Genomic DNA, 14,978 nt, shown 5'->3' on the forward strand with positions numbered 1-14,978 from the left:
CAAACCATTTCACCTGCTCAGCTGATGTCTGCTGATTTATTTGCACTAATGAAGGTTGAACTTTGATTCTGTGCTCTGTCCCTGGTATGACCTGTCTTTTCATGTTGGTGGTGGAAATAAAAACTGCTTGTAGACCAATTATTTTGTTAGCAGGTGTATAGCACAACTTTTCTATCAGAAACGCTAGACTGGTTGGAGACAAAAGGCAAGGCTGAAGAGATGGAAGATGGCTGACAAATAAGCAGGATAGTCCCCATTTCTGTCAAAAACATTATTCAAATCAACTGTGGGTGTAATGGCTGTGGTGCTGGTGGTTAGTGGCATTAATTATGTGCTTTTTGCTTTGCTGTTTAATGTTTTTTGTTTGCTATAGAGGTGGTGATTGTTTTTCTAGCTGTGTTTCTGGCTGGTAGACGGGCAGTGCTGGTTGTTGGACGGGTAGTGGTGGTTGTTGTACGCGTGGTGGTGGTTGTTGTGGTGGTTGTTGGACGGGTGGTGGTGGTTGTGGTTGTGGTAGTTGTTGGTCGAGTGGTGGTAGTTGTTGTGGTAGTTGTTGGAGGGATGATGGTGGTTGTAGGACGGGTGGTGGTGGTTGTAGGACGGGTAGTTGTCAGTGGTGGCAGTCCTGTGCAGGAGACACTGAGGTCACTGTTGGTCCCAGTGGATGTGAACGTGATGAAGCCTGGTTGGTTGGAGGTGATCTGGCTGTTGATCCAGGTCTGGTACCGGGATACTCTGGTGTAGACTCCTGGGAAATTCGGCTCAGCACAACCATTCCCAAAACTGACGATTCCCGCCTGAATCCAGCGACCGTTCTGCTTGCTCACCATTGGACCTCCTGAATCCCCCTTTGAGAGCAGAAACATTTAGTGTTAGCTGAGGAGAAGAATCTTTGCAGAAGGTAAAAGTCTGCCGAACAGGTAAAAATGATCACCTGACAGGAGTCCTTCCCTCCTGCAGATAACCCGGCACAGACCATGTTGTCAGTGATTGATCCCACTCCATAGTCACAGTTACACTGCCTGTTTCCCACAATGGGAACCTCCACCTCCATCAGGTTTTGTGGGTAAGGAAGGGACACTAAAGGGAGAAAGCATCAGTTCAAAAATTGCCATTTTAGATGGTCTTATCAGCATAGTTAGCTGGTCAGAGCAAGATATAGCGTATGAAATGTCTCATTTTCACCTACATTTGGTACCAGGATTATCTTCTAGCCTTTATTCCTGCTGTATCAAAAACAATTTTCTAATCTAGTTTTATTTTAACATGGCAAAACAACACCGGCATTCACAAGTTAAATAGAAAGATTATAAACTAAAAACAGGATGAAAAAAATTCAAAGTCCAGGCACTCAGGACAGGCTTGAAAAAGGAGTGAAAGCCCTTTATTTTATTTTACTGGGGTAAAGACATTTAAAATATCCAGACGTATATCAGATTGCATCCTATTCAGGCTAAAGATGGAGCAATCCAATGTGATCAGTGAACTCTCTTTAAGGGTCTGGCTTATAGTAGGTCTCAGGGCCAGTGGACGCTCTCTTTGCAGTTTTTTGTGTCGTTTCCTGGTCAGATTGTGAGAACTGTGGGCTAAGACCCGGCAACCAAACACTATCCCTCGAGCTCCCTCTGCAGGCCCAGCTCCAGGGTGGGGCCCTGGTAATCATGTCCCGGGCAGTATAAACTATTCCCTTGATGTCTCTTCTATAAGGGTTGTTGGAATCGGTCTTTGTCTGCCTCCTCACCCAAGACCAATTTGCCATGGGGCAAAAGCCCCTGGATAACAGCTCCTGGGATCACTGGGACACACACACACCCTTCCACCACAATACGGTGGTGATGACAAGTAGTAAATGTACTAGTTCTTATATAATCTAACTGAGCACTTATTAGGGATGGTTCGATACCACGTTTTTAATATCCAATACAGATACTGATATTTTACATTTGGATATCTGCTGATACCCATACAAATCCAATCTTGTTTTTAAAAAAACAAAAAAAAACTATTGTTTTTAAATGCCTGGATACATTTTACATAAGTCAATAGTCTCTCATTGATTACCTGAGTAACTGGATAAGAAATGCTTTATTCACAATAACAATTCATCTGCATAATTTAACTTCCGTACTGCAGCTTTTTTTTTTTTTTTTTTTGTGAAACAAACAGGGTGGATGCAGCAGCTACAAAGTTCTCTTTTCTTCAGTTACTGATCAGTTGGTTGATGAAGGACCGCCAGCTGTTTGCCAGTAAAGGTTTAATGGAGGTTACAGGGAGAAAACTTTCTTCCGCTCCATCTGAGCTCACCAGCTCGGCCTCTTTGCGCTTGTGTAGACAGACTGCACATAAAACAGCGGATTGCTGTTGTGTTATCAGTGTTTATGTTGAAAACCTGGGGGCTGTGTGAGTGTAACCTTGTAATGCTTTATATTCACAAGCATTCTCCTAAATACGTTTCTACTGCAGGTCTATATTTAGTCACTAATCAGGGATTAAAGTATATAAAATATTTTGATGGGGAAGGGGTCCTTCTGCTACCGGATGATTGGTAGTGCTAATGGCAGCACTCGCTAACAAACTGTTTCGTTCTGGGAGCTGACGTAGAGAAAAAAAAAAAAAAACTGCTGAAATTCTCAGCACAGCGAGCACAAACCCTAGAAGGCGGTGGAGGCGTGGAAAAACATGTCAGCGATGATCCATTCAATGTTAAAGGGAATCTGTACCATCAACAGACTTTGTAGGATCTGAAGTTGTTTATTTTCTACCTCCTGATCCCCACTCCATTCCAGTAGGTGCCAGTAATGTAGTTCTCACCTGGTTTGGTCAACTACAAACCCACAAGAAGAAGAAGAAGACGACGACAGATCTGTAATGCCGCTAATGTGGGCGAAACGCTATTTACTGGATCGGATAGCATTTTTTATCCCTTTTCGATATCCGATCCAGTAATTTAGGTCAGGAACGGACCAGTACCAATACTGAATATCAGATCAGTGCATCCCTAGCACTTATACAACATGTTTGCATTCACCCATTCATACAAGCACTTCCATGTGTAGCTAAGCTAAGTGCTTACTGCCTAACATTCAAACACTTTCATACTCCAACACTTGCATCGGAGAGCAACTTGAGGTTCAGCATCTTGCCCGAGGATACTTAGGCATGCAGGCTGGAGTAGCCAAAAATCAAACTGCCAACCTTCCAATTAGTAGGTGACCTGCTCTACCTCCTGAGCCACAGCCACCCCACAAGGAGAATCACCATCTTAATTGTATTGCCATAATTGCATCCTCAGATATGCAGCCGTATATTCTGGACACTTGGGTGAAGAGAGGATCTTACCTGATCACCACCTGGTGGTAAATTGGATCTGGTGGCAAGGGAGGATGCTGGACAGAAATGGTGCACCTATATGTACAGTACACTTTCACATTCATTTGAATGGGTGAGTGCGTCCAAACTTTCAAATGGTACTGTATAGTGAGGGTGCAGTGGAAGCACAGGTCAGAGACCCCAGTTCCGCGAGATCTTCAACTTCCACCTCTGGAAGAACTTTGACAGCATTCCAAGAGCAGATACTGAGTCCAAATGGACCATGTTCAGCACTTTCATTGTTGAGACTGCTGCTCAGAGCTGCAGCTCCCAGGTGGTTGTTTCCTGTCATGGTGGTAATCTCTGAAAGAAATGGTGGCCAAGAGTGCCATCAAGCTGAAGAAGGAGTTCTATTGGGTTTGATGAGTCTATAGGACTCCGGAGCCAGCTGATTGATACCAGCAGGCCAAGTTGAATGCGGCTCAGCTGGTGGCCAAAGTCAAAACTTTCAGATGGCCTCGAAGGCCTTGAAGCAATTCTAGCAAACTGTCAGGTGACTCAGGAGGGAAAACGGTGCTCTACTCACACAGTATATAGTGGGGGGTGGGTGATACTCAATTCAACTGAGACCAGAGTTGAGCAGAGGAAGGACTACTTTGAGGACCTTCTTAATGTGTTTTCTGGACTTGGAGAAAGCATTTGACTGCGTCCCTTGGGGTATCCTTTTGGGGGTGCTGCTGGAGTTTGGGATGTCTGGCCCGTTGTTGCGCACCATTCACAGCAAAAACTTGGTCCGTATTGCCAGCAGTAAGTTGGACTCATTTAGAGTGGGTGTTATACTTCGCCAGGAATGTTGAGTGCCCACTCCGGCTCAGGGATGAGTTGCTGCCCAAGGAGGAGGAGTTTAAATATTTCAGCATCTTGTTCACGAGTGATGGGACAAGGGAGCAGGAGATTGACAGACTGATTGGGGCTGCATCTTCAGTGATGCAGACATGGTACTACTCCATCGTCCAGTGTCATCATGAAGAGTGAGCTGAGCGTGAAAGCAAAACAGTTGATTTTACTGGTCAATCTACGTCCCTACCTTCCCATATGGTCACTCTGGGTAGTTACCAAGAAAACAAGATCATGTATACAAGCACCAGAAATGACCTAATCTGAAGTGTGGCTAACCTCTCCATTATCGATAAAGTGAGAAGAGGAGTAAATTTGGAGTGGAAGAAAATAGATGAAGGCTGGAACTGTTGAGTGTCACGAGATTTAAAATTTTAGCTTTCAGAAGAATGTTGCTGCTCTAAATATTTCTGAGATGTCTGAGAACACAGTTGTTTCCTGCATTGCAGTCTTCATTTCTCTGAAAGTAATCAGGTGTCTTTATGACCCACCTCCAAACCCAATATTGCCCCAGCCGGTGACCCAGGTGTTAGTGCTGCTGTAGAAGGTGCTGCCTGAGGCTGCCAGGCAGACGGGAGCAATGTAGGGAGTGAAATTCACTGATGAGGAGAGCTTCAGGAGGGAGATGTCATTTTCATCGGTAACAGAGTTGTAGTTGGGATGTATGATGACCTGTGATACTGACCGAGACACATTATTGGGGTTGGATCCCTGCAGACTCTGAAGGCCCAGATACACAGTCACATCGCTTGCGGTGAAACTGGGATCATCAAAGACACAAAAGCAGTGCAGAAATGATAAATGATCATTTAAATTTGTTAGAAATTCATCCTGGGACTCTTAGAGAGGTCCTGCCCTACAGATTGGGATCTGTGGCCTTTCATAGTCTCTTCATAGAGCAAATCTTTCTTTTTTTTTTTCTAATCTTGTTGCTCACCTCTGAAAGCAGTGAGCAGCACACAGCACCCACTGACTGTTAATGAGGGATCCTCCACAGAAGTGCCTCCCAGATGTTTGCAGACTGACCTGCCAGGGCCAGCTGCCAGGAGGGGCGGCCTGTCCTCCTACAATCCTGGTGTTCAGACTCGGCTGACCGCAAACTGACAGACATTAAAACACAGAGTGAGCATCACTGCATGACCTGTAAACTCTCAGCATTACAAACTGCTGAGTGAGGACACAGTGATCCTGGGAGTAACAGCAGGAAAGCAACTCACACGCACACACACACACACACACACACACATACTCCAAAAAAAAAAAGGGAGGGGGTGTATTAAAAGAATATCAGCTGACAGATACTTCAGCCTGTAATATGGGATTTCACTTTCCGGCCTGTTCCAGCTGCATGGCCAGGGTACCTGTCAAGATTTATTTTCTAAGGCCCTTTAAAAAAAAAAAAAAAAAAAAAGGAAAACCAATCTGATTTCAGGACTTCACTACACCTTTAAATTCTTTTACTTTGGGGGAAAAGTAGGAATTTCAATTCTACATAAATGTATTTAAAACAAAAACAAACTTTATCTTACCATTCAGCTGTGACTCACACTCTGAAAAAGAAGAAAATATTTTTAAAACAACACATAGCTATTTATCATCTCCATTCAATGCAGTTCCTCTAACATCCAACAGAGGCTCCAGCAGTGAGTCAGTCCCCGTAGACCCCATGTTAAAACCTTACAGCAGAAATAAACATGTTTACACCCTGATACGAAAACTGCTTTGGTCTCTGTAACTAATTTCCCTCTTTATAACAGCTGTACAGGGGGAGAAGTTTTTATAACTCACCTATTTAAATTGGATTAAGGTTTAAAGTTTGCATTATGAGGGGTGTGGCCTCTTTGACTGACAAGTGGATGGAATCTATAGCTGCAAGCTCTCTGCTAGAAGTCCATGGACTGGACTGTTGGAGCCTTTTGGAGCCTGTTTAATGCAAATATCTCATGAGTAATATGGCTGCTGAGCAATGCATTCGCCCAACAGACCATCCAAGAAGGTTGAGCTTCAGTTTTTGTGAAATTCTACAATTTTTGCTGGATGTTACTGATCATTTACTGATCTGTACATGATGATGTTTGTCTCAGAACCTCAAACCACACAGAACAAGAAGCACAAACCTGCTAGCAAGCTGCAACCAAGCAGCTCACACTCTGGGCAGTATTTGTCATGGCTTGTGTGTGGCAGGCAGGATTGGACCCCAGGATGCAGACTCACACAAAAATAGAACTTAAAGGCAGATTTATTAAGAAAACAGAAGAAACCAAAAACTCAGCTAGACTGGAGCTGGACAGGTGCCAGAACTAACTACAAAACAATGGTGCTGGGCCACACACAGCGAGGGAACACTGAAGATGACGCGACAATGAACAGATGAAAACTGAGGGCTTAAATACACATCAGTGCAAGAGGAAACAGCTGGGCACAGCAGGTGAAGCAAATGAAACTAATAACAGGGGAAGCAAAACTAAACACAAAGCACGGGGAACACAAGACTGTCAAAATAAAACAGGAAGTGACTAACCAAGGTACACGCAGACTAGACACAGGGGACTGGCACACAGACACGGGACAGAGACACAGACTAGTCACAACACTAGGAATAAACTCAATATGAAAACACAGGAGGTCAGGGTCAAGACAAAACGACAAAACAGACACAAGACCACAGATGCAGGGGAGACAGGGCCAAAGGGAACAAGAAAACTGGGAAATAACAAAACTCAGGGAAAATAACACTAAACACAAAACGCTGGGCAGACCGCCAGACAGCATTTCCTTTGAAGGAACAGTATTTTATTTTGTATATATTCATTTTGTTTTGTTTATTCTTTAAAAACATGCTTCAAGAAGTTTGTAGTGACAGATGTTTCTGTGTGAGTAGGTGATTGATCACAGGCATTGATTTATAAATAACTGATTTATAATTGAGCTCATTACATAATATTATGCTGCAGTATATTTCTAACTAACCAGGCAGCTCATTCTCTTTATCTTGGTAAAACCTTCTTTAAAGATTTAGAGCATTTTGGGGCCAACTTGAATTAAAGGCAGATTTTAATTTAGAATCCCCATATACCAGTACCCTAAATGCTACCAATGTAAACAGTTGGTGGGATAATTACCTACACATGATATCGACAGCATGAAGAGCAGTTGTGTCCCTCAGCTGATGATCACATGTGAGTAAACCATCATTTCACCTGTTTTAGCCTCATAACCAAGCTGCAGGTGGCTCTACAATAAGCCATGATTCCTGTCCTGATGATCTACATGTAGATTTAGATGCAGAGTCCAGTGGATGCTCACACAGTGCAGGTTAGTTTGTAGAGTTTCACTGAGTTTGTCTCCGTTTCTGTAACAGATGTTCAGAGGGAAAAGCTTTTCTGTCACTACACTCGAGTTCCTGCTCACTGAGCAGACAAAGACTTTAGGAGATTTTTCTCCATCTGAGCAACACTTTCCTTCATTTGATTCGTTTCCCTCCTGAACGTCCACCCAGTGAGACGGCACGTTCCCTCCTGCTGCTTAAAGGGAATATTTAAATCCAGGATTTCCTCCTTTTCCTGCTGTTATTACATGCACTCTTCCTTTAAAGTGAAAGGATTTGCTCCTGAGTGTTTTAACCCTGTACCTGATGCAGGTGTGTGCAGTGAGCAGGGCTCTTACCTTGGGTCAGGAGCATCAGCACAGCAGCCAAACAGATCACTTTGTAGAAAGCCATGACTGGAACATCTAAACTGCCAGACCTGCTGGAGCATAAATACCCCCCCGCCCCCCCGTCACCAGTAAAACACACCTCTTTCAAACACCTGCCCAACAATGCACCCAACACCTTACTGTATATCATCTGATCCTCCTCACGTCAGACCTGCCAGGATAAACTGGAATTTCAGCTTTCAGGCAGAAATGCTGAACTTTTCCATAATTGGGATTAATTATTAATTTTACATCAGGAAACCAAAGCCTGCTGTTCTGTGTTTATCTGAGGACCTGTTCTCAGATTTATTTGCAGGTTCATCAAAGAAACTCCAGACCAAATAAGATCTAGAGGGAGTGTGCAACATTAAGATATAAGAGAGTGAAGGAGGTGAAAATCTGAAAATCTATACAAGAACTGACTGAGAGTCAGTGCAAAGGAACCACTAGGACTGATCTGAGGTCTCACCTAATGTTTACCTTCACTACATCCATGACCCTCCTGTGAGGTCTTTGTCTTTTCTTCCTCCTGCAGCTCCTCCCTCCTCTGCAAATGTGTTCACAGCCAGCATCAACAAAAGCAAATGAAATGAGAGCACGTGAGAGTAGACTTAAGATTTAAGATGAATGATGTTCACCACATTATTTTAGGCTCTTGCGAAGAAAAAAGTTGAGCTTTGGTCATGTGCTTGGTGTTGGTGGCCATTAGTCAAGGACAGTGTGACCTAGGATGTTCAGATTGATACATAGATGCAAACTGTTCAAGAAATTTACACAACTGTTCACTGACTTTTGGTGCTGTTGTAGTGTGGTTGTTTGAGAGGTGGTGGTGATTGGATGGGTGATTGTAGTGGTTTAGAAAGAGCGAAAAATAAATATAAATTGATAAGGAGAAAAACACAAAGTACAAGTACATATACATCAGGTGAAAATTACAATCATATTTACAGTTGTGAGTGTATCACAGCAGGTAGTGCAAGTAATAATGGATCCATTTACAGTTGGTATAACGGTGTAAATTACAAGTGGTGTACAGGTTGTGCACATGATCATGAGGTGGGCAGATCAGTGAGATCACAGAGACAACCTGGTTAAGAAGCTGCTTTTTTGTCTGTTTTTGCCTACAGAGCTTGGTAACGCCTACTGTGGGTGGGTTCTTCCTAAAGTCTAGCCTCATCTCTGCAGCATTGAATGAGTTAAGTTTCAGGTGGTTCTGATCCCACCAGAGGACGAGCTGTTCAACCCCCGCATCTGTAGACATTCTTGCCACCATCCCTGATTAGGCCGATGATCACTGTGTCATCCACAATCTTTAGGAGTTTGACAGATATGTCCTCTTAATTGCAGGCATTGATCTAGAGGGAGAAGAGGAGCAGGGAAAGAACATACCCCTGGGGGGCACTGGTGCTGATGGACTGGGTGCTGGCGGTGATGCTCTCCAGCTTCTTCTGTCAGTGAGGAAGTTGTAGATCCACTGACAGTTCAAGGCTGGCACTGTGAGCTGTGAGAGTTTCTGGCAGAGAGTTTCTTAATTAGCTCTTAGTATTGTATTAATGTTAGGATTTAGCTCTTATTTCTGATTTAGCTGAACCTTGATATCAACCAATCATAAAGTTGAGACAGCTGTCAGCATGATTTTTAAGTAGGACTTAAAAGCACAGAAACACAAGAAAATCAGAGGAACAGTATCCCAAGTCAGGAATTGTGATTCCTAATCATATAAAGGTTAAATGTATATGAGTACCCTGAAAGACTTCTGGCCATCAGCACTGAAGTTTTATTTAAGCTTCTCTTTGTGCTGTATGACCCACCCAGAAAGTACAAAGGAAAGATCCACCACAAAACTGTTCTTGGAACATTTGAATGAAACCACTTCATTATTCAGGCTTCATTTATCTACCCTGACAGAAGGACTAAGACAATGGGGAGTGACGACTATAAGCCTGCTGCCTGCCCCAAACTGGTCAAACTACATCAGGCAGGTTTTGTGTGTCTGTTTGTGTGTGTCGTGGTGGTGTGGTGGTGTCTTCATCTGTGCTCTCCTTTCTCCTCTATCTAAATGTTATTTGTTAAAAAATTTACATGAAGAATCCATGTTCGTATAAGTGCTGATAGAATACAAGACTGTAACATGAGAGTCAATCTGGGACAAATGCAACAGAATTGATGACGTATTTTACTGTTAGACAAAGAACACATTTTGCTAAAATAAAATTTTAAATGTAAAAAATGTTTTTCAAAAAATCCATGAATCCAAGCTGGGAGCTGGTTCCACAGAAGAGGGGCCTGAAAGCTGAAGGCTCTGCCTCCCATTCTACTCTGAAGTATCCTAGGAACCACAAGTAAGCCAGCAGTCTGAGAGTGAAGTGCTCTATTGGAGTGATATGGCACTATGAGGTCTTTGAGATAAGATGGGGCCTGATTATTCAAGACCTTGTATGTGAGGAGAAGGATTTTAAATTCTATTCTACATTTAACAGGGAGCCAATGAAGAGAAGCCAATATGGGAGAAATCTGCTCTCTCTTTCTAGTCCCTGTCAGTACTCTAGCTGCAGCATTTTGGATCAGCTGAAAGCTTTTCAGGGAGCTTTTAGGACAGCCTGATAATAATGAATTACAATAGTCCACCCTAGAAGTAATAAATGCATGAATTAGCTTTTCAGCATCACCTGAGAAAGGATGTTTCTAATTTTAGAAATATTGCGCAAATGCAAAAAAGCAGTCCTACATATTTGTTTAATATGTGCATTGAAGGACATATCCTGGTCAAAAATGACTCCAAGATTTCTCACAGTGTTACTGGAGGCCAAAGTAATGCCATCCAGAGTAAGTATCTGGTTAGACACCATGTTTCTAAGATTTGTGGGGCAGAGAACAAGAATTTCAGTTTTATCTGAATTTAGAAGCAGGAAATTAGAGGTCATCCAGGCCTTAATGTCTTTAAGACATTCCTGCAGTTTAACTAATTGATGTGTGTCATCTGGCTTCATTGATAGGTAAAGCTGAGTATCATCTGCATAACAATGAAAACTGATGCAGTGCTTTCTAATAATACTGCCTAAGGGAAGCATGTATAATGTAAATAAAATTGGTCCTAGCACAGAGCCCTGTGGAACTCCATAATTAACCTTAGTGTCTGAAGAAGACTCCCCATTTACATGAACAAATTGTTCAAATATGATTCAAACCACTGCAGTGCAGTACCTTTAATACCTATAGTATGCTCTAATCTCTGTAATAAAATGTTATGGTCAACAGTATCAAAGCTGCACTGAGGTCCAACAGGACAAGAACAGAGATGAGTCCACTGTCAGAGGCTGTAAGAAGATCATTGGTAACCTTCACTAATGCTGTTTCTGTACTGTGATGAATTCTGAAACCTGACTGAAACTCTTCAAATAAACCGTTCCTCTGCAGATGATCAGTTAGCTGTTTTACAACTACTCTTTCAAGAATCTTTGAGAGAAAAGGAAGGTTGGAGATTGGTCTACAATTAGCTAAGACAGCTGGGTCAGTGATGGCAGCACCTACACCCTGCAGTCTTATCCCCAATTAGTTGAGCTTACTAGAAAATCGCGTGGAAACTCGTTGCCTTAAACCATTCTAGTTTTTACACAAAGGTGAAATGACTATTAAACATGTTTAATAAACCACAATGGTTCATCAACTGCTGAATCTGTAAAAGAAGAAAAACAACATACAAATAACAAACAATACATGGAAAAAAAACTGAAACAAAGCATGGCTACAAAAAAACCCATTAACTTAGTTATGTTGTGTTTGCATGAGTAAGCGTGAATGTCTGTGTCTATGTCATGAGATGTACTTACTAATGAGGACACAAATCCACAGCTCCACCCACCAAAAGCCAGAGGCCGACACAGAAAGACCCAGGAAACCAAGGCTGCCTGCAGCCCATCAAGAGCATAAGGGAGAAGGAAGCCCCAGTTGGAGCCCTTCCAGCTGAGGGGCAAGGGCCCCAGAGAACCCAAGGCAAGTAGAAGCCCTCTCCAGAGGCCACCCCTCCATGTGGACCGGTGGCAGGACCTGACCATGAAAAATCCCTTAGTTATGCTGCAATAGGCCTAGGCCACTGGGACTTTACTATGATACATTGAGTGTTTCTTTTCATTCACTTCTTCTCACTCTGTTTAAACCCCATTCATCCATCCATTCTCTTCCACTTATCCGAAGCCGGACCGTGTGGACAGCAGCCTAAGCGGAGAAGCCCAGGCTTCCCTCTTCCCAGCCACCTCCACCAGCTCATCCGGAGGGACCCCAAGGTGTCCCCAGGCCAGCCGAGAGATATAATCATTCCAGCATGTCCTGGGTCTACCCCAGGGCCTCCTCTTGGAAGGACATACCCGGAACATCTCACCCAACAGGCGCTTAAGAGGCATCCTAGTGAGATGCCTGAGCCACCTCAACTGGCTCCTCTTGATGTGGAGGAGAAGCGGCTCTACTCTGAGCCCCTCCTGAATGGCTGCACTCCTCACGTTATCTCTAAGAGAGAGGCCAGCCACCCTTTCTGCCGCTTGTATTCGCGATCTTATTCTTTCGGCCACTACTCAAAGCTTGTGACGATCGGTGAAGGTAGGGCCATAGATCGACAGGTAAATCGACAGCTTTGCTTTTACACTAAGCTCCCTCTTCACTCCAACGGACCGGTGCAGCATCTGCATCACTGCAGATGCAGCCCCGATCCCTCTGTCGATCTCCCTCTCCCTTCTCCCATTACTCGTGAACAAGACCTCGAGATACTTGAACTCCTCCACCTGGGGCAGAAACGTGTCTCTGAGCCATAGAGGGCACTCCACACTTTTCCGGCTGAGGACCGTGGCCTCAGATTTAGAGGTACTGATTCTCATGCCGGCCACTTCACACTCGGCTGTGAACCATTCCACTGCAAGCTGGAGACCACCACCTGATGAAGCCAACAGGACCGCATCATCTGCAAAAAGCAGAGATGAGGTTCTGAAGACAGAAAATCCTCCCACCACCTGGCTATGCCTATAAATTCTGTCCATAAAAATTATGAATAGAATTGGTGACAAAGGGCAGCCCTTTGTCACCGATTCAGCAATGCCGGTGTAGAACATGGTCCATTCAGACTCAATGTCCTCAGCCTCCATTGGAATGCTGTCGAAGTTCTGCCAGAGGTTGAAGATCTTAAAGACTGGGGCTTCAGCCAGGTGTTCCCAGCGCACCCTCACGAAATGATTAGGTGCACCAGGTCTGTCCAGCATCTTCCCCCGCCACCTGATCCAACTCACCACCAGGTGGTGATCAGTTGACAGCTCAGCTCCTCTCTTCACCCAAGTGTCCAGAACATACGGCCGCAGATCTGGTGATACGATTACAAAATCAATCATCGACCTCCAACCTAGGGTGTCCTGGTGCCATGTGCACTTATGGGCCTCCTTATGTTTGACATGGTGTTCGTTATGGACAAACTGTGGTTTGCACAGAAGTCCAATAACAAGATCCCATTCAGGTTAGATCGGGCAGGCCATTCCTCCCAATCACGCCCCTCCAGGTCTCACTGTCATTGCCCAAATGACTGTTGATGTCTTCCAACGCTCACGTGGGCAATGATCATAGTAAGATGACGGAGTCACCGGATGGAGCAACCTTGAGCACCCTGCCCAGCGAGTCCAAAAAGGGTGGGTACTCTGAATTGTCATTCGGTGCATAAGTGCAAACAACAGTCAGGATCCGTTCCCTGGCCCGAAAGCGCAGGGAAACTACCCTCTCATCTACCGGTGAAAACTCCGACGTACAGGCAGCAAGCCGGGGGGGGGGGGGGGGGGGGGGGGGATACAAGAATACCCACCTCAGCTCACCGCCTCTCAGACTGAAACAGAGTCCAGCCCCTCTCCAGGAGACTGGTTTTGAAGCCCAGGCCATGCATTGAGGTGAGCCCAACTATATCTAGCTGGTATCTCTCAACCTCACACACTAGCTCAGGCTCCTTCCCCACCAGGGAGGTGACATTCCATGTCCCTATAACCAGTCTTGATAGCTGGGAATTGGTCCGCCAGGGCCTCCATCCTTGGCCACCACCTGGCACATACTGCACCCAACCCCTATGACTCCTCCTGTGGGTGGTGGGCCTACAGGAAGGTGGGCCCATGTCATCTAAAGCCTGTGGTGCCCAGCCACAAGACGCTCTCCCTCAAGCTTCCTTCAGGGTTGCCTGGCTCCAGGGTGTGGCCCTGGTAACCCTATCCCGGGCAGGGTAAACAGTTCCCTTGTTCGTATTTCCATGGGGGTCTTCTGAACCATTTTTTATCTGGCCCCTCACCCAGGACCAGTTTTCTATGCGAGACCCTAGTAGGGGGACAAGCTCCAGACAACATAGCTCCTGGGATCACTGGGACACACAAACCCCTCCACCATGATAAGGTGGTGATACCCCACTCGGCATTTAATTATTAGTTATTATTAATCTCTGGCTGTCTTCCACAGTGTGTCTTTTGTCTTGTCTCTTTCCCCTCAGCCCCAACCGGTGTCAGCAGATGACTGCCCCTCCCTGAGCCTGGGTCTGCTGGAGGTTTCTTCCTATTAAAAGGGAGTTTTAACAGGTGCTTGCTCATAATGGGTTCTTTTGACTGTTGGGTTTTCTCTGTAATTACTGTAGGGTCTTACCTTACATTAAAAAGTGCCTTGACGTGACTGTTTGTTGTGATTTTGTGCTATATAAATAAAATTGAATTGAAAATTGAATTCAACTCATCCTTTATCTTCATTAAGTAGATTTTGCTGATAGACTTTTTTCTCAGCAGGTCTTTTTCTTTGTTCTGGCTGGAACTTGATCATTGGAGAGGTGTAACTGATAACACTGAAGCAGGTGACCTGATTCAGGGTTGTGCTTTTGTGCTCACTGGTGTTGATTTCTGGAACACTGAATGTAACTGAACCACCTGTGATTTTCCTGGGCCTTATTTATTACTACAAAGCAGCAGAAGCCCTTTGACTAAACAGGTGATTTAATTCACTTTGTGACTTCTTTGTTTTAATGAACGTATATTTGTCATTAATGTAAGTCAGTCTAATTTCCTTTTCACATGCAGGTT

The 14,978-nt window shown here is 44.4% G+C and overlaps 1 protein-coding gene across 1 annotated transcript in view; it reads right to left on the reverse strand.

Moving 5' to 3' along the window:
- Positions 1 to 14,978, reverse strand: part of LOC115785052 (transmembrane protease serine 9-like) — a 45,462-nt gene that overhangs the window by 14,706 nt on the left and 15,778 nt on the right. Inside the window, exons 7-10 of the mRNA XM_030736501.1 lie at positions 5,144 to 5,306; positions 4,698 to 4,966; positions 935 to 1,080; positions 581 to 848 (exon numbers count right to left, since the gene is read on the reverse strand). Of these exons, the coding sequence (XP_030592361.1) occupies positions 581 to 848; positions 935 to 1,080; positions 4,698 to 4,966; positions 5,144 to 5,306 (846 nt within the window). The remainder of the gene's footprint in view (positions 1 to 580; positions 849 to 934; positions 1,081 to 4,697; positions 4,967 to 5,143; positions 5,307 to 14,978) is intronic.

This window comes from Archocentrus centrarchus, chromosome 8, assembly GCF_007364275.1.
Source record: "Archocentrus centrarchus isolate MPI-CPG fArcCen1 chromosome 8, fArcCen1, whole genome shotgun sequence".
Classification (NCBI taxonomy): domain Eukaryota; kingdom Metazoa; phylum Chordata; class Actinopteri; order Cichliformes; family Cichlidae; genus Archocentrus; species Archocentrus centrarchus.